The sequence below is a fragment of the Oncorhynchus mykiss genome, chromosome 25 (genome assembly GCF_013265735.2).
Source record: "Oncorhynchus mykiss isolate Arlee chromosome 25, USDA_OmykA_1.1, whole genome shotgun sequence".
NCBI lineage: Eukaryota > Metazoa > Chordata > Actinopteri > Salmoniformes > Salmonidae > Oncorhynchus > Oncorhynchus mykiss.
The window spans coordinates 13,835,344-13,860,898 of record NC_048589.1 but is presented as its reverse complement, the minus strand read 5'-3'; the positions used below and the strand labels follow the sequence as shown (position 1 = coordinate 13,860,898).

General features: G+C 42.2%; 2 protein-coding genes across 2 annotated transcripts; both read right to left on the bottom strand.

The window, feature by feature from the left end:
* On the bottom strand, positions 1-12,364 carry LOC110505390 (cytochrome c oxidase subunit 7A2, mitochondrial). Its single transcript, XM_021584573.2, has 4 exons — positions 12,202-12,364; positions 9,205-9,294; positions 442-526; positions 1-228 (listed from the first exon to the last, which is right to left on the bottom strand). Exons 1-4 carry the CDS (start codon positions 12,217-12,219, stop codon positions 173-175), a joined length of 249 nt encoding a protein of 82 aa, XP_021440248.1. The 5' UTR covers positions 12,220-12,364; the 3' UTR covers positions 1-172.
* A 249-nt stretch (positions 12,365-12,613) lies between these two features.
* LOC110505389 (cell cycle control protein 50A) lies at positions 12,614-23,289 on the bottom strand. Its single transcript, XM_021584572.2, has 7 exons — positions 22,791-23,289; positions 22,507-22,626; positions 15,184-15,291; positions 14,977-15,064; positions 14,514-14,657; positions 14,220-14,429; positions 12,614-13,911 (listed from the first exon to the last, which is right to left on the bottom strand). Exons 1-7 carry the CDS (start codon positions 23,037-23,039, stop codon positions 13,718-13,720), a joined length of 1,113 nt encoding a protein of 370 aa, XP_021440247.1. The 5' UTR covers positions 23,040-23,289; the 3' UTR covers positions 12,614-13,717.
* Between the last annotated feature and the right edge of the window lie 2,266 nt (positions 23,290-25,555).

Here is a 25,555-nt window from a genome sequence, read left to right as displayed (position 1 = left end):
TGACTTCATATTGTAGTTGTTTTATTATCTATGGTACATTAATTGTACAATCAATAAATATTGATCCCAGGCATGAAACATATTGGCATTATTGACAGGACAAATAATCTCCCAGATCATACATCTGCACAACAGAGAACATTAATGTAGGGATGGACATGGACAAGGGCACTCATGCCTTCTTGGGCATGGCTGCATTGAGGAGTTCATACACGACAAATCCACTTCCTGTGAAGAGATAGGATTTTTTTTTTTAAATAACAGGCAAAGCAAGAAATGTGTGTGAAACTGGCATTGGACTCCACTGTTTGTGGTTAGACATGACTCTAGTCAAGATTACTTGATCAATTGCCGTAAAGATGCCATTAACACTTACAATCAAGGTGGGTTAAATCAGGGCTGTACAATTTCACATACCCAATTTCAGGTTAATGCACTTACCAAAGACTGTAAGGGCCATTGTTAGTCTGTACAGAATAGCATCTTTGGCTCCTCCCTTCAGATGGACTGGAATCCCGTTATCTGCCTGCACAAAGAGGAAATTATCATCCGGCATTCAGAAAACTGACAAGCCCTTTAGAGCAACATAAATGAACCAAAAGATAAATGATTCTGCCTGGGTACAGGTCTGTTGGTGGTGGCAGTGGTATTTTAAAAATGGCACCACCTGAATATGTTTGTTTATGCATTTCATTCATCAGCACTATAATTAGACCTGGCAAAGTCCCAAATATTCAGTGGGACATACAATGCCTTGCAAAAGTATTCATCCCCCATGGCATTTTTCCTATTTTGTTGCATTACAACTTGTAATTTTAATAGATTTTTATTTGGATTTCATGTAATGGACATACAAAAAAATTGTCCAAATTGGTGAAGTGAAATGAAAAAAATAACTTGTTTCAAAAAATTATAGAAAATTAAAAACAGGGAAGTGGTGAGTGCATATGTATTCACCTTTGCTATGAAGCCCCTAAAAAAGATCTGGTGCAACCAATTACCTTCAGAAGTCACATAATTAGTCAAATAGATTGCACACAGGTGGACTTTAAGTTTCACATGATCTGTCACATGATCTCAGTATATTACAGAACAACTGTTCTGAAAGGCCCCAGCTCTCCAAACAGGTCAGGAACAAAGTTGTGGAGAAGGACAGATCAGGGTTGGGTTATAAAAAAAATATCCAAAACTTTGAACATCCCACGGAGCACCACTAAATCCATTATAAAAAAAAATGAAAGAATATGGCACCTGGGTACAGGTCTGTTGGTGGTGGCAGTAAAATGGTGCCGGAAGAAAAGGCAGCAGTTTTATGGGCGCCCAACTAATTGTGCTATTATGTGGGTTGTTTTCGCGTTATTTGTAACTTATTTTGTACATAATGTTTCTGCAACCGTATCTTACGGCAGAAAAGAGCTTCTGGATATCAGGACAGCGATCACTCACCTCGGATTAGATGAAGATTTTTTCTACAACAAGGAGGACGCACAAGACATTCTCCAAACACCCCACAGGGCTGACATCCCCGTTATTTGCAAGAGGAAGCGACGCAGATACAGAGAACAAAGAGCCGGATGCCTGGTCAGGACCGGGAGAAGGCGAGAGGGAAAGCTGCCGTTACCATCAATACTACTCGCAAACGTGCGAGACAATAAATTAGACGAGGTATGATCACGAATATCCTACCAACGGGACATCAAAAACTGTAATATCCTATGTTTCATGGAATCGTGGCTGAATGACGACATGGATATTCGACTAGCGGGATATACGCTGCACCGGCAAGATTGAACAGCACACTCCGGTAAGACGAGGGGAGAGTGGTCTGTGCATATTTGTAAACAACAGCTGGTGCAAGAAATCGAAGGAAGTCTCTAGATTTTGCTCACTTGAAGTAGAGCATATTGTGATAAATTGGAGGCTACTACTTGCCTAGAGAGTTTTCAGCTACACTTTTCGTGGCTGTTTAATTACCACCACAGACAGATGCTGGCACTAAGACCACACTCAGTCAGCTGTATAAGGAAATAAGCAAACAGGAAATCACTCACCCAGAGGCAGCACTCCTAGTGGCTGGAGACTTTAATGCCAGGAAACTTAAATCAGTTCTACCTAATTTCTATCAACATGTTAAATGTGCAACCAGAGGGAAAAACATTCTAGATCACCTGTACTCCACACACAGAGACGCGTACAAAGCTCTCCCTCGCCATCCATTTGGTAAATCTGACCACAACTCTACCCTTCCGATTCCTGCTAACAAGCAAAAATTAAAGCAGGAAGCACCAGTGGCTCGGTCTATAAAAAAAAGTGGTCAGATGAAGCAAATCCTAAACCACAGGACTGTTTTGCTATCAGACTGGAACATGTTCCGGGATTCTTCCGATGGCATTGAGGAGTACACCACATCAGTCACTGGCTTTATCAATAAGTGCATCGAGGACGTCGTCCTCCGTGACTGTACGTACATACCCAAACCAGAAGTCATGGATTACAGGCAACATTCGCACTGAGCTAAAGGGTAGAGCTGCCGCTTTCAAGGTGCGGGACTCTAACCCGGAAGCTTACAAGAAATCCTGCTATGCCCTGCGACGAACCATCAATACAGGGCTAAGGTTGAATCATACTACACTGGCTCCGATGCTCGATGGATGTGGCAGGGCTTGCAAACTATTACAGACTACAAAGGGAAGCACAGCCGCGAGCTGCCCAGTGACACGAGCCTACCAGATGAGCTAAATCGCTTCTATGCTCGCTCAGAGGCAAGCATGAGAGCATCAGCTGTTCCGGGCGACTGTGTGATCACGTAGCTGAAGTGAGTAAGACCTTTAAACAGGTTAACATACATAAGACTGCGGGTCCAGACGGATTACCAGGACGTGTACTGTGAGCATGTGCTGACCAACTAGCAGGTGTCTTCACTGACATTTTCAACATGTCCCCGATTGAGTCTAATACCAACATGTTTCAAGCAGACCACCTGTGCCCAAGAACACAAAGGCAACCTGCCTAAATGACTACAACCCGTAGCACTCATGTCCGTAGCCATGAAGTGCTTTGAAAGGTTGGTAATGGCTCACAACACCATTATCCCAGAAACCCTAGACCCACTCCAATTTGCATACCACCCAAACAGATCCACAGATGATGCATTCTCACCTGGACAAAAGGAACACTAGAATGCTATTCATCGACTAAAGCTCAGCGTAGCGAGGTTGCCTAACGAGACATGGTGTGATGAAAGAAACATACAGGAACTCAAATCCTTCTGTTCACCTGATTTAGAATTCCTCACAATCAAATGTAGACCGCATTATCTACCAAGAGAATTCTCTTCGATTATAATCACAGCCGTATATATCCCCCACCCCCAAGCAGACACATCGATGGCTCTGAACGAACTTTATTTAACTCTTTGCAAACTGGAAACCATTTATCCGGAGGCTGCATTCATTGTAGCTGGGGATTTTAACAAGGCTAATCTGAAAACAAGACTCCTTAAACTTTATCAGCATATCGATTGCGCAACCAGGGGTGGTAAAACCTTGGATCATTGTTACTCTAACTTCCGCGACGCATATAAGGCCCTGCCCCGCCCCCCTTTCGGAAAAGCTGACCACGACTCCATTTTGTTGATCCCTGCCTACAGACAGAAACTAAAACAAGAGGCTCCCACGCTGAGGTCTGTCCAACGCTGGTCCGACCAAGCTGACTCCACACTCCAAGACTGCTTCCATCACGTGGACTGGGATACGTTTCGTATTGCGTCAGATAACAATATTGACGAATACGCTGATTCGGTGTGCGAGTTCATTAGAACGTGCGTTGAAGATGTCGTTCCCATAGCAACGATTAAAACATTCCCTAACCAGAAACCGTGGATTGATGGCAGCATTCGCGTGAAACTGAAAGCGCGAACCACTGCTTTTAATCAGGGCAAGGTGTCTGGTAACATGACCGAATACAAACAGTGCAGCTATTCCCTCCGCAAGGCTATCAAACAAGCTAAGCGTCAGTACAGAGACAAAGTAGAATCTCAATTCAACGGCTCAGACACAAGAGGCATGTGGCAGGGTCTACAGTCAATCACGGACTACAAGAAGAAATCCAGCCCAGTCACGACCCAGGATGTCTTGCTCCCAGGCAGACTAAATAACTTTTTTGCCCGCTTTGAGGACAATACAGTGCCACTGACACGGCCTGCAACGAAAACATGCGGTCTCTCCTTCACTGCAGCCGAGGTGAGTAAGACATTTAAACGTGTTAACCCTCACAAGGCTGCAGGCCCAGACGGCATCCCCAGCCGCGCCCTCAGAGCATGCGCAGACCAGCTGGCCGGTGTGTTTACGGACATATTCAATCAATACCAGTCTGCTGTTCCCACATGCTTCAAGAGGGCCACCATTGTTCCTGTTCCCAAGAAAGCTAAGGTAACTGAGCTAAACGACTACCGCCCCGTAGCACTCACTTCCGTCATCATGAAGTGCTTTGAGAGACTAGTCAAGGACCATATCACCTCCACCCTACCTGACACCCTAGACCCACTCCAATTTGCTTACCGCCCAAATAGGTCCACAGACGATGCAATCTCAACCACACTGCCCTAACCCATCTGGACAAGAGGAATACCTATGTGAGAATGCTGTTCATCGACTACAGCTCGGCATTCAACACCATAGTACCCTCCAAGCTCGTCATCAAGCTCGAGACCCTGGGTCTCGACCCCGCCCTGTGCAACTGGGTACTGGACTTCCTGACGGGCCGCCCCCAGGTGGTGAGGGTAGGCAACAACATCTCCTCCCCGCTGATCCTCAACACTGGGGCCCCACAAGGGTGCGTTCTGAGCCCTCTCCTGTACTCCCTGTTCACCCACGACTGCGTGGCCACGCACGCCTCCAACTCAATCATCAAGTTTGCGGACGACACAACAGTGGTAGGCTTGATTACCAACAACGACGAGACGGCCTACAGGGAGGTGAGGGCCCTCGGAGTGTGGTGTCAGGAAAATAACCTCACACTCAACGTCAACAAAACTAAGGAGATGATTGTGGACTTCAGGAAACAGCAGAGGGAACACCCCCCTATCCACATCGATGGAACAGTAGTGGAGAGGGTAGCAAGTTTTAAGTTCCTCGGCATACACATCACAGACAAACTGAATTGGTCCACTCACACAGACAGCATCGTGAAGAAGGCGCAGCAGCGCCTCTTCAACCTCAGGAGGCTGAAGAAATTCGGCTTGTCACCAAAAGCACTCACAAACTTCTACAGATGCACAATCGAGAGCATCCTGGCGGGCTGTATCACCGCCTGGTATGGCAACTGCACCGCCCTCAACCGTAAGGCTCTCCAGAGGGTAGTGAGGTCTGCACAACGCATCACCGGGGGCAAACTACCTGCCCTCCAGGACACCTACACCACCCGATGTCACAGGAAGGCCATACAGATCATCAAGGACATCAACCACCCGAGCCACTGCCTGTTCACCCCGCTATCATCCAGAAGGCGAGGTCAGTACAGGTGCATCAAAGCTGGGACCGAGAGACTGAAAAACAGCTTCTATCTCAAGGCCATCAGACTGTTAAACAGCCACCACTAACACTGACTCAACTCCAGCCACTTTAATAATGGGAATTGATGGGAAATGACGTAAATATATCACTAGCCACTTTAAACAATGCTACCTTATATAAATGTTACTTACCCTACATTATTCATCTCATATGCATACGTATATACTGTACTCTATATCATCGACGGTATCCTTATGTAATACATGTATCACTAGCCACTTTATACTATACTATGCCACTTTGTTTACATACTCATCTAATTTGTACATACTGTACTCGATACCATCTACTGTATCTTGCCTATGCTGCTCTGTACCATCACTCATTCATATATCCTTATGTACATATTCTTTATCCCCTTACACTGTGTACAAGACAGTAGTTTTGGAATTGTTAGTTAGATTACTTGTTATTACTGCATTGTCGGAACTAGAAGCACAAGCATTTCGCTACACTCGCATTAACATCTGCTAACCATGTGTATGTGACAAATAAAATTTGATTTGATTTGTTCAACTCCATAGTACCCTCAATGCTCATCAATGAGCTAAGGATCCTGGGACTAAACACCTCCCTCTGCAACTTGATCCTGGACTTCCTGACAGGCTGCCCCCAGGTGGTGAGGGTAGGTAGCAAAACATCTGCCACGCTGATCCTCAACACTGGAGCTCCCCGGGGGTGCATGCTCAGTCCCCTCCTGTACTCCCTGTTCACCCACGACTGCATGGCAAGGCACGACTCCAACACCATCATTACGTTTGCAGACGACACATCATTGGTAGGCCTGATCACCGACAACGATGAGACAGCCTATAGGGAGGAGGTCAGAAACCTGGCGGGTGGTGCCAGAATAACAACCTATCCCTCAATGTAACCAAGACTAAGGAGAAGATTGTGGACTACAGGAAAAGGAGGACCGAGCACACCCCCATTCTCATCGATGGGGCTGTAGTGGAGCAGGTTGAGAGCTTCAAGTTCCTTGGCGTCCACAACAATAACAAAATAGAATGGTCCAAACACACCAAGACAGTCGTGAAGAGGGCACAACAAAGCCTATTCCCCCTCAGGAAACTAAAAAGATTTGGCATGGGTCCTGAGATCCTGAAAAGGTTCTACAGTTGCAACATCGAGAGCATCCTGGCTGATTGCATCACTGCCTGGTACGGCAACTGCTCGGCCTCTGACCACAAGGCACTACAGATGGTAGTGTGTACGGCCCAGTACATCACTGGGGCTAAGCTGCCCGCCATCCAGGACCTCTACAACAGGTGGTGTCAGAGGAAGGCCCTAAAAATTGTCAAAGACCCCAGCCACCCCAGTCATAGACTGTTCACTCTACTACCGCATGGCAAGCAGTACCGGAGTGCCAAGTCTAGGACAAAAGGGCTTCTCAACAGTTTTTACCCACAAGCCATGAGACTCCTGAACAGGTAATCAAATGGCTACCTGGACTATTTGCATTGTGTGCCCCTTCTCCCCCAACCCCTCTTTTTACACCGCTGCTACTCTCTGTTAATCATATATGCATAGTCACTTTAACTATACATTCATGTACATACTAACTCAATTGGGCCGGCCAACCAGTGCTCCCGCACATTAGCTAACCAGGCTATCTGGATTGTGTCCCGCCACCCCCTCTTTTACGCTACTGCTACTCTCTGTTCATCATATGCATAGTCACTTTAACCATATCTACATATACATACTACTTCAATCAGCCTGACTAACCGGTGCCTGTATGTAGCCTCGCTACTTTTTATAGCCTGTCTTTTTACTGTTGCTTTATTTCTTTACTTACCTATTGTTCACCTAATACCTTTTTTGCACTATTGGTTAGAGCCTGTAAGTAAGCATTTCACTAAGGACCTGTTGTATTCGGCGCACGTGACAAATAAACTTTGATTTGATTTGAGACCACAACAAACCTGCCAAGAGAGGGCCGCCCACCAAAACTCGGACCAGGCAAGGAGGGCATTAATCAAAGAGACCAAAGATAACCCTGAAGGAGCTGAAGCTCCATAACGGAGATTGGAGTATCTGTCCATAGGACCACTTTAAGCCAAGCACTCCACAGAGCTGGGCTTTATGGAAGAATGGCCAGAAAAGTCCTTGCTTAAAGAAAAAAATAAGCAAACACGTTTGGTGTTAGCCAAAAGGAATGTGGGAGCCTCCCTAAACATATGGAAGAAGGTCAGATGAGACTAAAATTGAGCTTTTTGGCAAGGAAAACAAGGAAGCAAGGAAAACGCTAAGTCTGGCGCAAACCCAACACATCTCATCACCTTGAGAATACCATCCCCACAGTGAAGCATGATGGTGGCAACATCATGCTGTGGGGATGTTTTTCCATCAGCAGGGACTGGGATACTGGTCAGAATTGAAGAACTGATGGATGGTGCTAAATACAGGGAGATTCCTGAGGGAAACCTGTTTCAGTCTTCCAGAGATTTGAGACTGGGACGGAGGTTCACCTTCCAGCAGGATAATGACCCTAAGCATACTGCTGAAGCAACACTCGAGTGGTTTAAGGGAAAACATTTAAATGTCTTGGAATGGCCCAGACCTCAATCCAATTGAGAATCTGTGGTACAACTTAAAGATTACTGTACACCAAAAGGAACCCATCCACCTTGAAGGAGCTGGAGTAGTTTTGCCTTGAAGAATGGGCAAAAATCCCAGTGGCTAGATGTGCCAAGCTTATAGAAGCATACCCCAAGAGACTTGCAGCTGTAATTGCTGCAAAAGGTGGCTCTACAAAGTATGAACTTTCGGGGAGGGGGCTGAATAGTTTTGTCTTATTTCTTGTTTGTTTCAGAAAAAATATTTAGCATCTTCAAAGTGGTTGTGTAAAAAAAAAAAAAATGATACAACAACCCCCCCCCCCCCCCCAAAGAAAATTACTTTAAATTCCAGGTTGTAAAGCAACAAAATAGGAAAAATGCTAAGGGGATGAAAGCCACTGTATATAACCCCAATTAAAACAACTAAAATGGGTTTTAGCTACTTCTTGGAGAGCAAGGTGCTGCTTGGGAGATGTTATAACTGAACCTAATACAAACGGAAACACATACCATAAACATGTGCCCTTAAAAGGGTCAGGAATTTCTTAGGCTAAAATGCATTTCAACAACAAATTGCAGAGAAGCAGTCATTGCTTTAGCTCTATGATTTTTAAGGCAGAGTGAGTGCCAGCTGTGGACACCATAGAGGTTAGACAAGAATCAGAAAAGCATTCAATATCATAAGTCTGATTTTGCATTGGCTGATGCCTGTTTACGTATCATACTGCATGCAAAAATGTGTTAGTCCAGCCCAAACTATGAGTGAACGTTATGAGCAACCACATACTTATCTTTCAGGCTACAAAGGGGGGAAACAAGATTCTGTTTCCAGAACCTGGGAATAAAGTGCCAACTTTAACCTTAGCATTACCGTACCAATACTGGTCAAACAAGATTCAACACATATTGACTGTCAAATTAGGTAAATAACAATTCTATCCTGGTTTACTTTTAACTTCTGAAAACAGTATTTCAGCTTCGGGAGACAGGTGTTCAGTTCCACATTTCTACTGCTCTTCAGGGGAACTTTCGGCTGCATTGTCACCCGTTTGCCTCGACCCAGGTCTTACCTGGAACAGCTTCTGCTTCTCTTTGACCATGTTGTCCACCTGTCTGCGGGCACTACTGGAGATAGTCCGTCTGGACAGCTGCTGAAGACCCTGAAAAAAAACAGGTGATCAGGAAAAGATACAAATATTTGTCAATGATTACTGAAGTAATATGTGGACCAACTAGTGGCCTATAGCTACTTCTTCTGCTAGATACAGTAGATGAGCCCTGCTTAAAGGATGTATAGTCCTAGACTTATGTTGTTGTTGTTATGGGTTCATTTGTATGTATATATATATATATTTCACTTATTTTGTTTCAAAACATTGACCCCAACGTCCCCATTACTTATAGAAAGACCCATTAACATTACGAATCAGGTAGAAAACGCCAGTGAAATACTAGCTCAACTACTACATCGATAAGCCGCATCGCATACAATTGCACAAATAAATGACAGTAATGGTATGGCCACCTGTGACAATGAAATAAACCGAGCGTTTAAAAACATATTAATTTATATCAGAATCTATTGGAAACACTCCCTTAATTTTAATTGAATCATTCTTTTAAAAAAAAATTAAAAACTCATTACACACTCTTGATTCTCGAGATAGAGAGACACTTGTCAAAGTGCTAAGTCTCATTGAAAAAAATAAAGCTATTAAATCAACGCAAACTAATAAGTCACCTGGACCTGACGGGTTCCCATCGGACTTATACAACTACAAAAAATGGTATTACCGCTTTGCAACATTATGAAAATGTGGATTTGGCTGCAATTTCATTTCCTTTGGTAAAAGTATTGCTTTTATAAATTTCAGAACCGGTTGCATCCATTCCACTGGTCCTTAACATTTTTACTTAATCTCAGGATACAAACTAAATTAAAGCAAAAGTTAACTGAACCCAATTACAAAGACTACTGTCTAATACTACTCTTAAATGTCCCGTTTAAAGTCGTTACAGATCATTTTAGATGCTTAGGAATTACTGTTAAGCCAACCTCGTCATACCTCAAGGAAAATCTCATGCGGCAATAGGAAATGACTAAGAAAGACCTGATACAATGGTCAGTTATCAGTTATGGGTCGAATACATTTTATCCAACTGAAATTCCTACATTTTCCCGGTGTATCCCGATTGCTATACCCAAAACTATTTTTAAAGGTGCTGGACACAATGAGCTCAGAGCTTATATGGAATAATAAAAAGCCACAATTCCGTAAAGCCATACTGCAAAAACCAAAAGAACTAGGGGGTTTGGGGCTCCTTAATTTTCAGAAATATTATGGGGCTGCAAACATTTGTAATATGTTTTGGATTCATCCTCATGACTAACTCCAGAGTGGGCAATCGTAGAATCAAATCCTGTATGGCCACATCGTTAAGAGCTATCGTATGCTCTCCCCTTGCAACTGCCTTTGGAAAGAATTACCTGGTCAGACAAACTCAAAGATATTGAATAACCTAACATGCTGACCTCACCGGCCGCGTTGCGTGGTATGGGCAGGCATAAGCTACGGACAACAAACACAACTGCATTTTAATCTATAGCAATTTGAATGCACAGAAATAACATGATGAGATCCTGAGGCCCATATTTTTAAAGGTACATGTGACCAACAGATGCATATCTGTATTCCCAGTCGTTAAATCCATAGATTAGGGGCAAATTAATATTTCAATTGACTGATTTCCTCATATGATCTTTGAAATTGTTGCATGTTGCATTTAGATTTTTGTTCAGTATAGTTGGTTCAGAGTTCATTTTGATATTTCAGCCTGCGTGTCCTGATCGCATCTAGTGTGGATGGACAAAAATCACCATCCACGTGCCCGGTGAAGTCAGCATGTAAGGCTGAACTTAGAGAGATTCTTCTCTACTCCCCTTAGGTTTGTAACCATATATTTCCACCATCCCCTGCAGACAAAATTATATATGGAGACAAAATGGTGTGAAATTACTATGACCTCTACAAAGGTGTTACTTTTGCTCAGTGGTGGAAAAGGTACTCAATTAAATGTAATTGCTCAAATTTACTTCGACATTTGATACTTAAGTACAAGTATAAATAATTTCGCCTTATATTAAGCAAACCACACGGCACCATTAATTTATATATTTTTTTTACGGATAGCCAGGGGCACACTCCAACACTCAGACATCATTTACAAACAAAGCATTTGCATTTAGTGAGTCCGCAGATCAGAGGTAGTAAGGAAGACCAGGACTGTTGTCTTGATAAATGTGTGAGAAAAAAAATCCCTCATCACGCTTGTAGGCGATGTCATGACAACGTCGGCGAGCAAAACTCATGCGTATAAACACGTCATCGGGTCTAACGTTCGTCACGCCCCAAACTGCGCATATGCAGGCCGTCATATCAAACGCTCTACTTCGATGCAGTTGTTTTTGACGAAAGTAAAAGCTTGTCAGTTTTTCACTTTCAAAAAAAATAGTGGCCCAGTTCTGAAAAAGATCTGGTGTGGATGGGGATCGATTGGTGGAAGGTATATCAGAATTGGGGTACCGATGTATCTAACTATTTATGTGGATATTGCATACAGTGATTGTACCTTTATGACCTTGTGATCAAATAAAACGTATTGTTAAAAAAAACAAGGAAATGTGACTATTCTCATGCGACTTTTAGTAGCCCCCTATGCGACCTCTACACTTGCCCTCACTGTTTTTCACTTCTGTAAATACTTGTTCACTGTAGTTGAGATTAAGGGGCACGCTTTTACTATGTCGAGCTGATTGATTTGCTACTAACGTTAATAGCAAATCAAACTAACAATAAAATACGGTGTGTTTAGATCAGAAGTCTACCTTGATTTTATCAAGAAATGTTCAATTAACCGGTGATAGCTAGCATTAGCAGCCTAAGAATGCTAGCTAGTTAGCCAACTACCCTGATGTAACTATCTAGGCTAGCTAGTTAATTGAGATGTCAGGTACTTGCAGTAACGTTAGCCATGAAAAGTTCGAACAAATAATATTGAACACTTACCATAAGTTGCTTGTACATTTTGGCAAACGTGTTTATTTCGAGGTGAGTGCGCAAGGACACTTTGAAAACCTAGCCACTGCTTCCGGTGATATCCCAAAATTCTTTGCGGCGAGAAAATTGCTACATTTCCGGTCATGCTCACTGGCTGCTCATTGGTTGGTGTGCGAAGGCTGGACTCTGATCTTTATTCGATTGCACAAGGCTCGCAAACATTTTACATTGAGTGACAATGGGCGAGCTCGTTTTGCATGGTCCGACATTCAGTAGGCTGCTGGCTGGCAGTAAACATCTAAAATGTGTAAATTGTGAGAGCAGCCCTGTGTGTGGGAAATTACACTTTGTTATAGGGCAAGACCAAGGACTGGACCTTACATTTAATTGCCTTTGAACACCATTGGTGAGGGAAACAAAAACGAATCAATAACATTTATTTTATTAACTTCTGTAATATCAGTAAATTATCCAACACCATATTAAAGAATAAAAAGGCGGAATCAGCTTTGAAAGAAATAACGACCAAATGAAAAATGTAGGAACTGCATAACAAAATGTGACACTTGTAAAATGCATAGCATTTGGTCAACATTGAAATGATACATTTGTTTTGAAATAGATCTTGATAGTCAAGCATCATCGTAGAGACAAAGTCAGTAGCATTGGTCCATAAAAACCTTCACATAAAATGTTTAAAAAATGTTTTGGATTATACATTGAACTATTAGACATTGACAAACAAATTGGTGAGAGTCAATACAATCTGTATGTGAACATTAGGTAAAATCTATGACTGCTTTTATCCCTTAAAATGGTTGGCCCTCATTACGAACAAAGCAGAGCAACATGGCTATGAGCTTTTGTTCCCCATTTAAGCCTCAGATGTATGTAAATGAAATACATTAGTACGTTCACCAGCAGGACATATTACATAATATGAGTGTGGAACTTAAGTTAAAAATAAACATCCTTCAGTAGAGACATTTATGACAAGCATCATGACAAGCATTGCTCAAATAATATACATGTTCTCCTTTGAGACAACATATGGATAAATAGAAATACACAATGTACTTAAGGTACACAGGCAACAATTTCAGCAGTCATGTCATACAAAGACACAGTATCCTAAGCTCCCAGAGCCTTCTTGTGTCTCATCCCATTAGTTTACAGGGTGCCACTCACTCTACAACACACACCTTGAGCTTATTCAGGAGGGCACAACGTTAGAAATATATTTTTTAGAACAGACTATAGTCTCAGAATCAGCAATTGTGTCAGTTCTACACAAAATATATCTGGAATGTGCTGAATGTATCAACCTTCTGAACAAACACCAGACTGCAGCCTTCCCCTGGAGGTGGGGATGAGTGAGCTAACATTACAACACAAAACACAAACAAAGACCAATGCATCCAGGCTAAATCAGCAAGCAGTCCAGAGCAGAGCAGGGCCAGACCAGTGGTGGCTAGACCCAGGCATGCAGAGGGAGGAGGAGGTACGGTCTCCATACTAGGAAGACTTAGCTGGGAATGTCTGCACTGTGGTTACGGTTGCCATATTTGTGGTGGATGATGAGGAGGACGATGCCCAGGAAGAAGCAGACTGAGCCCACGGTGATGTAAGCGATGCCCAGGAAGGGGTTCTTGCCACCCATCCAGGACATGGTGCTCAGGATCATACGCTTCCTGCCCTCGAAGCTCCGCACGGGATAATCTGAGTACATATGGTTAAAGGAAAGGAAATCTGGAATGATACAGATGGGTCAGTGAATGTTTTGTATCATGTGTAGAACTTGTGATCTATAAAAAAAACTATACAGATCAACTATAGTGAACATTGTCAAAGATGGAGTTGGACATAGATATAATTACAATTGAGTAAACCTAAATGGAATAAGTGTATAACTGAACACAAACTCGTGTCTCTATGCCTTCCATGTGCAATGTTCTCTCAATACAAACCTATATGCCTGCCATGAACCTCTGTGTTGTGATTTATTGCGATCGTTCTCAAAAGGATACTGTAGGTGACCTCCAGGATGTATTGTCCTAGGGGCAGAGTCGGGGTCATGTTGGGCTTCTTATGGATGATGCGGTACAGCTTGCGGAAGGTGGGCAGGGCAGCTGTCCTCATCCACACAATGAAATCCTCATTGATGAAGCCATTGTTGTCAGGGTCTGAAGGGTCCAGCTCATAGACAGATTTCCTCCAGTTGACAGGTTTGCTGGTACCTGAAGGAGGAAAAAGGCCTAGTTAGTCATGATAATTTGATTACTACTAGGCAGTTGTATCATTTTGCATGGTATGCAAATCACCTTGGAAAACTACAGTGAGGTTGTCGTTTCCACCGGGGTTCCTAAACTTCACATGCTTGTCTGTCCACCATGCAATACCCTTCTTCACCAGAGGAATCGCAGTTCTGGAGCCATTGGGGTCAATGTAATACAGCTCCAGAGTGTCTGATGAGAAAAACAATACCACACGGCAATCAACAGCAAGACAGGTCTCTTAAGTAGTAGACCAACAGTGATGTGCTACATGGTAAACTAAAGCAAAACCACTTCAACCTGAAAAAAATACATGTAAAAAAGCAGACAAGACTCCATATACAAGGGTTGGCCCAAATTGTCAGACACGTATCTAAATAGCATTGTAAGTAAGTACAGGAAAATATGATAAGATTGTGGTTGAGTATTAGTGTGTATTATTTTTACTTGACTCCTGTACTGGAAATGGGAAAACTATTTGCTAAGAGAAAATGTATCCCTCTGGTCTTACCATTGAAGAGGCTGTTGGCGATTGCACCACATGGAGCGATAGGCTTTTCGTCACTGGTGCGGTACGGCTCACATTCCTTGCTGGGGCTCTGTAAAGAGTGTCAAGATGTTTCAGTGCAACTGCAGGTTGTTGAAATCAAACAATTAACCATTACATTGAATGGATGTAGGCCTGTGTTCTCTCTACTAAGTGCACCTGTAAACATACCTTCAGAGAAGCTTTGTCTCCATTCAACTGGCTGTCATCTCTGGACTTCACATAGCGTCTGTGATTCTGATAGAAGTTTGACAATCCGTAGTACATGAACACGTTGCTCTAGAGGGGAAGGATTGCAGATTAAGGACCAATGAATTAGTTTAGTTATTCATCGGATGAGAGAGTAGCACTTCATAAGACAACGCAACATTGCAACCCTAAGATGAAAGAGCAGGGGGTTGGGTGAGTCTAAAGGAATTCCTGCAATCAATAACATCCTCCTATAAAAGCTGTGTTTGTGAAATAACTTTCAACACAATGTTTTAAATAGTAATGATCGATTCTGAGGAAAGAGCCTGACTAATAAAAGGGGGGGAAAAAAAACACCCATTATTTTAAAAAAACACTGCAAACTATTTTTTTTTTTTCATTTTAGCGTTAGGGAAAAAAAAAAAATACATCTGTTGCAGTTCAAGTCGACTACAACATCCACAATACAATGCTCTCTCTATGGGCTGGCTGGCTAGCAAGCAAACATAGCTACACACAATAATACCAAAGACAACATAAGCATGTAACGAAGCTAGTTAATGCAGTTTGTTTAGGTGATTTTTACAACGCTCTCACCCTGTTCAACCTGAAGACCGATGTGCCTAACAGAGGAGTGCATTCTGAGCGATTCTGGGACAAAGAGCACTCCCCTTTTAAAGAGTGAATAGGAGTCTATTGGGCACTAGCTCAAAAACTCAACATTAGCACAAATCTCATCAAGAAGAAGTACAACATGACAAATATTTCCCAAGTTATGAGATAATTAACTTGCCATCTGTAGTATCGTATAGCTTTGGAATCGTGACATAACGTATTTAAGAAAAATAGGCCCGTTTCTTGACATACAGCGCCTCAGTATTCAGACCTCTTGACCTTCTCCACATTTTGTTAGGTTACAGCCTTATTTTACAATTATTCCCCCCACCCCCCTCAATCTACACACAACACCCCATAACAAAAAAGCAAAAACAGGTTAAGAAATGTGTGCTAATTTATATATATTTTTTACGAAACATTACATTTACATAACATTTCAGACCCTTTAATCAGTACTTTGTTGAACCACCTTCTTGGGTATGACCCTACAAGCTTGGCACACCTGTACTTGGGGAGTTTCTCCTTCTCCTCTCAAGCTCCACCAGGTTGAATGGGGAGCATAGCTACACAGCTATTTTCCGGTTGGGTTCAAGTCCGGGCTCTGGCTGGGCCACTCAAGGATATTCAGAGACTTGTCCCAAAGTCACTACAGCATTGTCTTGGCTGCATGCTTAGGGTCTTTGTCCTGTGGGAAGGTGAACTGTGGCCCCAGTCTGAGGTCCTGAGTGCTCTGGAGCAGGTTTTAAATCAAGGACCTCTCATCTTTACCTTGATCCTGACTAGTCTCCCAGTCCCTGCCGCTGAAAAACACCCCCACAGCATGATGCTGCCACCACACTTCACCATATGGATGGTGCCAGGTTTCCTCAAGACGTGATAATGGGCATTCAGGCCAAAGAGTTTAATCTTGGTGTCACCTCCCTGACCAAGGCCCTTCTCCCCCGATTGCTCAGTTTGGCCGGGAGGCCAGCTCTAAGAAGAATCTTGGTGGTTCAAAACTTCTTCTAAAAATAGAAATCAACTTGGCAAGAGTCCATTGTCCTGCTAATAGCCCATCATGGGTGGAGGGGCTTCTTTGTATTCCAATGTATTGAATGAACGTATTAATTACAGTCGTTTACCATTCTCATTCTCGGATTGGAAACATTGATAGAGTTAACAACCTGCTAAACTTATGAAAAACAAGTGTCTTCAACATACAGTTGAAGTCAGAAGTTTACATACACTTAGGTTAGAGTCATTAAAACTGTTTTTCAACCACTCCACACATTTCTTGTTAAACTATAGTTTCGGCAAGTCGGTTAGGACATCTACTTTGTGCATGACAAGTAATTTTTCCAACAATTGTTTACACAGATTATTCCACTTACAATTCATTGCATCACAATTCCAGTGGGTCAGAAGTTTAAATACACTAAGTTGACTGTGCCTTTAAACAGCTTGGAAAATTCCAGAAAATGTCAATTAGCCTATCAGAAGCTTCTAAAGCCATGACATCATTTGAGTCAATTGGTGGTGTACCTGTATGATGCACTTCAAGGCCTACCTTCAAACTCAGTGCCTCTTTGCTTGACATCATGGGAAAACCATAAGAAATCAGCAAAGACCTGTCTGGTTCATCCTTGCGAGCAATTTTCTAACGCCTGAAGGTACAAACAATAGTACAAACAATAGTATGCAAGTATAAACACCATGGGCCCACGCAGCCGTCATACCACTCAGGAAGGAGACAAATTCTGTCTCCTAGAGATGAACATACTTTGGTGCAAATCAATCCCAGAACAACAGCAAAGGACCTTGTGAAGATGCTGGAGAAAAACAGGCACAAAAGTATCTATATCCACAGTAAAACGAGTCCTTTATCGACATAACCTGAAAGGCCGCTCAGCAAGGAAGAAGCCACTGCTCCAAAAGCGCCATTAAAAAGCCAGACTACGGTTTGGGGACAAAGATCATACTTTTTGGAGAAATACCCTCTGGTCTGATGAAATAAAAATAGAACTGTTTGGCCATAATGACCATCGTTATGTTAGGAGAGAAAAGGGGGATGCTTGCAAGCTGAAGAACACCATCCCAACTGTGAAGCACGGGGGTCGCAGCATCATGTTGTGGGGGTGCTTTGCTGCAGGAGGGACAGGTGCACTTCACAAAATAGATGGCATCATGAGGAAAGACAATTATGTGGACATCTTGAAGCAGCATCTCAAGACATCAGTCAGGAAGTTAAAGCTGTGTTAAAAATGTGTCTTCCAAATGGACAATTACCCCAAGCATACTTCCAAAGTTGTGGCAAAATGGCTTGAGGACAACAAAGTCAAGGTATTGGAGTGGCCATCACAAAGCCCTGACCTCAATCCTATAGACAATTTGTGAGCAGAACTGAAAAAGCTTGTGCGAGCAAGGCCTACAAGCATGACTCAGTTACACCAGCCCTGTCAGGAGGACTGGGTCAAAATTTACCAAACTTATTGTGGGAAGCTTGTGGAAGGCTACCAGAAACGTTTGACCAATGTTAAACAATTTAAAGGCAATGCGACCAAATACTAGTTGAGTGTATGTAAACTTCTGACCCACTGAGAATGTGGTGAAAGAAATAAAAGCTGAAATAAATCACTCCACTATAATTCTGACATTTCACATTCTTAAAATAAAGTGGTGATCCTAACAGGGTATTTTTACTAGGATTAAATGTCAGGAATTGTGAAACTGAGTTTAAATGCATTTGGCTAAGGTGTATGTAAACTTCCGACTTAAACTGTATATACAGTGGGGCAAAAAAGCATTTAGTCAGCCACCAGTTGCGCAAGTTCTCCCACTTAAAAATATGAGGCCTGGAATTTATCATAGGTACACTTCAACTATGACAGACAAAATTAGAAAAAAAATCCAGAAAATCACATTGTAGGATTTTTAATGAATTTATTTGCAAATTATGGTGGAAAAATAAGTATTTGGTCAATAACAAAAGTTTCTCAATACTTTATTATATACCCTTTGTTGGTCAAACATTTTCTGTAAGTCTTCACAAGGTTCACACACACTGTTGCTGGTATTTTGGATCTCCTCTATGCAGATCTCCTCTAGCGCAGTAATGTTTTGGGGCTGTTGCTGGGCAACACAGACTTTCAACTCCCTCCAAAGATTTTCTATGGGGTTGAGATCTGGAGACTGGCTAGGCCACTCCAGGACCTTGAAATGCTTCTTACGAAGCCACTCCTTCGTTGCCCGGGCGGTGTGTTTGGGATCATTGTCATGCTGAAAGACCCAGCCACGTTTCATCTTCAATGCCCTTGCTGATGGAAGGTTTTCACTCAAAATCTCACGATACATGGCCCCATTCCTTCTTTCCTTTACACGGATCAGTCGTCCTGGTCCCTTTGCAGAAAAACAGCCCCAAAGCATGATGTTTCCACCCCCATGCTTCACAGTAGGTATGGTGTTCTTTGGATGCAACTCAGCATTCTTTGTCCTCCAAACACGACGATTTGAGTTTTTACCAAAAAGTTATATTTTGGTTTCATCTGACCATGACATTCTCCCAATCGTCTTCTGGATCATCCAAATGCTCTCTAGCAAACGTCAGACGGGCCTGGACATGTACTGGCTAAAGCAGGGGGACACGTCTGACACTGCAGGATTTGAGTCCCTGGCGGCGTAGTGTGTTACTGATGGTAGGCTTTGTTACTTTGGTCCCAGCTCTCTGCAGGTCATTCACTAGGTCCCCCCAAGTGGTTCAGGGATTTTTGCTCACCGTTCTTGTGATCATTTTGACCCCACGGTGTGAGATCTTGCGTGGAGCCCCAGATCGAGGGAGATTATCAGTGGTCTTGTATGTCTTCCATTTCCTAATATTTGCTCCCACAGTTGATTTCTTCAAACCAAGGTGCTACAATTTTGTTTCTGGTGTCCTTTGACAGCTCTTTGGTCTTGGCCATAGTGGAGTTTGGAGTGTGACTGTTTTAGGTTGTGGACAGGTGTCTTTTATACTGATAACAAGTTCAAACAGATGCCATTAATACAGGTAACGAGTGGAGGACAGAGGAGCCTGTAAAAGAAGAAGTTACAGGTCTGTGAGAGCCAGAAATCTTGCTTGTTTGTAGGTGACCAAATACTTATTTTCCACCATAATTTGCAAATAAATTCATAAAAAAATCCTACAATGTGATTTTCTGGATTTTTTTCCCTCATTTTGTCTGTCATAGTTGAAGTGTACCTATGATAAAAAGATGAGGCCTGTAATTTTCAAGTGGGAGAACTTGCACAATTGGTGGCTGACTAAATACTTTCCCCCCCCACTGTAAATCATTACCTATAATGTGGATTATAATACATTTGATTTTTTTATTAGGGCAAAGCAGGCCTGTGATATTGATACATTTCCAACTTTAGTCTTGTATCAGGTGAACTGTTGTGTCCACATTTGGTCTGATAATTGCCCCATAATCTCCAAAGAGTTCTCTTCAATTGCTACTTCTATATCGATCGCTCTCTAAATAATTAAATTAGTTCAAGCATTTTACTTATAACATTAAAAATAAATGAAGGGGGCCCTTGAATAATTAAACAATAAATGAACAGCAACATGTGAGTGTTCTGTTCATACTGTATTTCACAACCTCTGCGGGTGTTTGAAGTTGTTGCCTATACTGTACGCAATTGAGCAAAGTAGGCCTACTCCTTATTTATTTAGGCTACATTATTCCACAGCCTAATTGTAGCCTAACCAATATCCCATGGCAGGATGGGTCAAGAATATATATTTAGTTTTTTTCCTTCCGGGCCAGTAGCTTTCAGTTGGCACTGGCCCAGTGTGCCACTGGCAAATATACCTGAATACCGAACCCTGCTGTGTAAGGTGCGCGTAAGGCCTATACGTCTACCACTTTGTGTAGTCGTTAGCGATGCTAATGATCGCCTTAGCATTTTCAAGTAGATGGAAAGGCAATTAAAAGTAGATTTGCCTACCTGGCAGAATCATGATTATTTGCATAAATCCAGTAGCCATGTGTTTTGAGAACATCATCACAAGTGCACTGTGTGGCTGGTATACACCTGAATTAAAGGATAACTATACAAAAAAAAAACTACATTTCTCAGATTCTCTCAAAAATGGTTCCCTGATGTGGTTTATGCATTGTTGTGGACTGGGGGAAATCAGTCCTCCTCCCCCCTTATTTGTGTGTGATCAGTAAGGTTTTCCAATTCTGCCCTCTAGAGAATTTTGCAGAAGAGAACACATAGCACTTTGAAATCTGCAACAACAGGATCTGGTTATAAGACATCCTGACCAGTTTTCAACCAGTAAAGACGACTTCATCATGTCTTATGCCCAATGGGTAGTGAGTGTTTGGAACAACAATGGCTGGACATTGGTGGCAGGGCTTGCAAACTATTACAGACTACAAAGGGAAGCGCAGCCGTGAGCTGCCCAGTGAAACGAGCCTACCAGACGAGCTAAATCCCTTCTATGCTCGCTTTGAGGCAAGCAATACTGAGGCATGCATGAGAGCATCAGCTGTTCTGGACGACTGTGATCACGCTCTCCGTATCCGACGCGAGTAAGACCTTTAAACAGGTCAACATTCACAAGGCCGTGGGGCCAGACGGATTACCAGGACGTGTGCTCCAGCCATGTGCTGACCAACTGGCAGGTGTCCTCACTGACATTTTCAACATGTCCCTGATTGAGTCTGTAATACCAACATGTTTCAAGCAGACCACCATAGTCCCTGTGCCCAAAAACACTAACGCAACCTGCTTAAATGACTACAAACCCATAGCACTAAAGTCCGCAGCCATGAAGTGCTTTGAAAGTCTGGTAATGGCTCACATTAACACCATTACCCCAGAAACCCTAGACTCACTCCAATTTGCATACCGCCCAAACAGATCCAGATGATGCAATCTATTGCATCCACACTGCCCTTTTCCACCTGGACAAAAGGAACACCTACGTGAGAATGCTATTCATTGACTACAGCTCAGTGTTCAACACCATAGGACCCCTCATTCCCCACCTGTACTCCCTGTTAACCCACGACTGCACGGCCAGGCACAACTCCAACACCATCATTAAGTTTGCAAAAGACAACAGTGGGCCTGACCACCTGACCACCGACAACGAGGAGACAGCCTATAGAACGTTCGCTCTACTACCGCATGGCAAGCGGTACCGGAACGCCAAGTCTAGGACCAAAAGTTTGACCGTTTTTACCCCTAAAACATAAGACTCCTGAACAAGTAATCAAATGCCTGCCTGGAATATTTGCATTGTCCCGCCCCCCCCCCACCCCCCTCTTTTACACTGCTGCTACTCTGTCTATCATATATGCATAGTCACTTTAACCATACCTACATACTACCTAAATCAGCCCGACTAACCGGTGCCTGTATATAGCATTGCTACTGTTATTTTTCACTGTCTTTTTGCTGTTGTTTTTATTTCTTTACTTATCTATTGTTCACCTAATACCCATTTCTTACTTAAAAATCACACTGTTGGTTAGGGCCTGTAAGTAAGCATTTCACTCTAAGGTCTACACCAGTTGTATTCAGCGCATGTGACAAATAAACTTTGATTTGCTCTGCAAACACTAACATCAATTATTGAATGATTAGCCTACACTTTTAACTGTGATTATACAGTAGTTTGGGGACCGTAAAGGTTGCAGGTTCTGCTCAGCTTACCTCAAATGGTTGATCCAGAGAGAAGGGAACAGAGCAGGTACATGGCTTTGTGCTGTTCCAGCTGTAGCTTTGAGAGCAGTTATAGCACGGACTTGACATGTCAACACCAGTGTAATCGATCTGTAAAGTAAAATGATCAATTACACTTATGTGTATATAAATAAGTGTTATACACTAAATACAGACAAGAACTGAAAGATAGCTAGCCAAACAGAGCTAACACATACATACACAATCAATTGGCTACTTCCTGTTGTGTTGGCTTGCTAGTTAGTTAACGTTACCTCTAACTCTTTGATGTTGTTTGATGTCACGAATAAGCCAATGCCGATTGGGATAAAGATGAGACCAATGACAAAGAAAGCAGGAAGAACAGTGCCGGCTGTCAAAATAGGTTGCCAAGCGGGCAGTCTTTGTTGTTTGAACGCAGTGTTGTCCGGCTTTTTATTTTTGACAGTTCCTGCTCCTCCATGGCCAATAGCAGCAGGCTGGTGCCCGTCCTCTTCCTTAGCGTTGTAGTTAGACGCCATCATGGCTGCAGTTCTCGTCGAGCAAAATAATCCACTGTCAACAATAGTGACAGCTGGCTATGTCGCGAGAAAGCAGATTGATTGATTCCCTTAGAAACGAAAGTTATATTCTCTATAATGTTACGTAACATTAAATGTAATCACTTAAAACATACAAACATTTTGGATCCGCTTTTGAGAGGATTTCGATCTACTGCGAAAGTCGGCAGCTAAGGATGAGATTGAATCCGGAAGCTCCTAAACCAATGGTGTTGCACGTGATCAGTTGAGTAGCACGTCCCTTATATGCTATTTTTTTTTTAAAGACACTCACTAGCCAATGAGTCCAAATAAATTCATCAGAAAAAATGTTTTCCCGGTGTAAGGCAGAGGTTCGAAACTATGAAGTCATTCGAACAGAAAATGTTCAAGGATTGTATAAATCCTATACAACAGTGTAATCAATCATTTTGAATTCATCACTTCATTGTGTCTCTCCGTGTTTCAGGACATGTCATCATATCATATGAACTGTCCCTCGCCATCTTTGGAGGATACATGCACTCAAAGACTTGGCCTCTATTGGTTGACCTAACTAAAGCTAGGCTACTCATGATAATGTATACATTACTATTGTTATGATTATCCTCATATGATTTCAGTGATGCAGTACATGCAGGGGCTGACTGGGACCAGAAATCGCCTCGGGCATATCTAACAAACAAAAATTCCCTTGAGGCCCATTTTATTCCTTGAAGCCCCCATTATTATCCAGATAATTATCATTTTGCAAAAAATAAACAAATTAGACAGGCCCACTTGGCAAAAAATGGACCAGCCAAGATGGTCAGTCTGCCCCCAGTCTGTGCATATACATGTAGCCTAATCAGACTTCCCTGAAGTCCATCTGGGAGAAATTACAATATTATATTCTATTTTATTACATTCTAATTACCTATGTTCACTGATTGTAATTTGTGAAGTAAAGTGGCCTAATATGATTGTGGCATTATATGGAACCCACGGTATTGTTAAATACTTGATTCTGATTGGCTTAAAAGGCATTTTAGAGTTTAAATTATAAATAAGGGTTTGCTTTGATATAATCAGTATGATTCACTTTACAGAGTGTCTGAGGTAAATGGCCCTGTGCTTTTATCTGCCCAACGGTATGTTCATTCAGGATTGGACGGGCCTTTTGTATAAGCGTGTGCAAGGTAGGCGTATGGGTTAAGCTATAATTACTACTTTTAATGTTTTAGTTCAAAAGGCTTAGTCAAAACAACAAACTTTTTCAATCACTTGACTTGAGTTGAACATAATTGCAACTTTACATTCCGACCTGGACAGGTACATTGGGCAGGTACATTTACCCAGACACTGACTCATGCATTATACATAGCCTAATGATATCTATGCCTATTACTGGCTCATTCTAAAATAGCCCAGAGTATCATAGTCCAAAATCAGCTTTGTCCATTGAGAATGATCATTGACTGAACATTACAAATTACCATGGCAATAATACATCACAATAGTTATTATGTTTCTATGTTTTCCAGACCCAAAACATATTGTAGCCTGGAGACGTGTCTTTTCTGATGTGGCAGTCATTACATTGCTGACCCAGATAGGATGGGCATCACATAAAGGATTAGCTTAATCTGGAATCATGGATACCTTTCCTGTATTTAGTCAGTCACCAGATTATTTACTTACCTCAGAAGGACCCCTGAGTTTGACTCTGGAATATCTGGAAGCACTGTCTCATGTCGAATTGTTATTGTTCTTTCTCTGAAATGTTTACCTGACTGTTTCATTAAGGCCAGCGCATCACAATCGGAAACTATTGGGCAAACGTGGGACAATGTTGTTCAAAATAACAGGGGACAATATTTGCATGGCGGTAAGCACTCAAAAGGGACAAGAAAGAGGATTTTGTCATCCACCATCTCAGATAAATTGTTATGAAATTTCTGTTGTTAGAAACGGCTAAGATTAGCATTCCTGCAACATTCTTTTGTTGAAATATAATTTGATCACTGAGAAATTAAGCTATTTGATTGCACCCAAATGTGGCCATTTTAATTTATGGGATTCATATAATATTCAATAAATATAGTACCTAACATCTGATTTGGATGAGACTTTTTTTTTCAAACAGTGAGTTAGACATGAGGAATCTAAATAAATGTTCAAAAGCCCCCTACGGACCCTTCAGACTCCACGCCAATCACACCACAACAACAACTATATAGTATCAGTTTTATATGTCTGAAAAGTAGTATGGAGCTATGGCTCAGGGTATGTGTTTCTTCAACCTATGCAATGTATTCTCAGTGAATTTGGTGATGATTTTTTCCCCATGTTCAGATAAATTAGTAATTGAAGTTGTTGGGTTTATGTCCCATTCTGATATTACCACTAGATGGCGCTGTTCCAGGTGATTTAATCTATGGACAATGTATTAGAGAAATCCACGCGTTGGTTTTTTTGTCCACTGTTTCAAATGAAATCTTTTTAGCATTTGTGGCACAAAG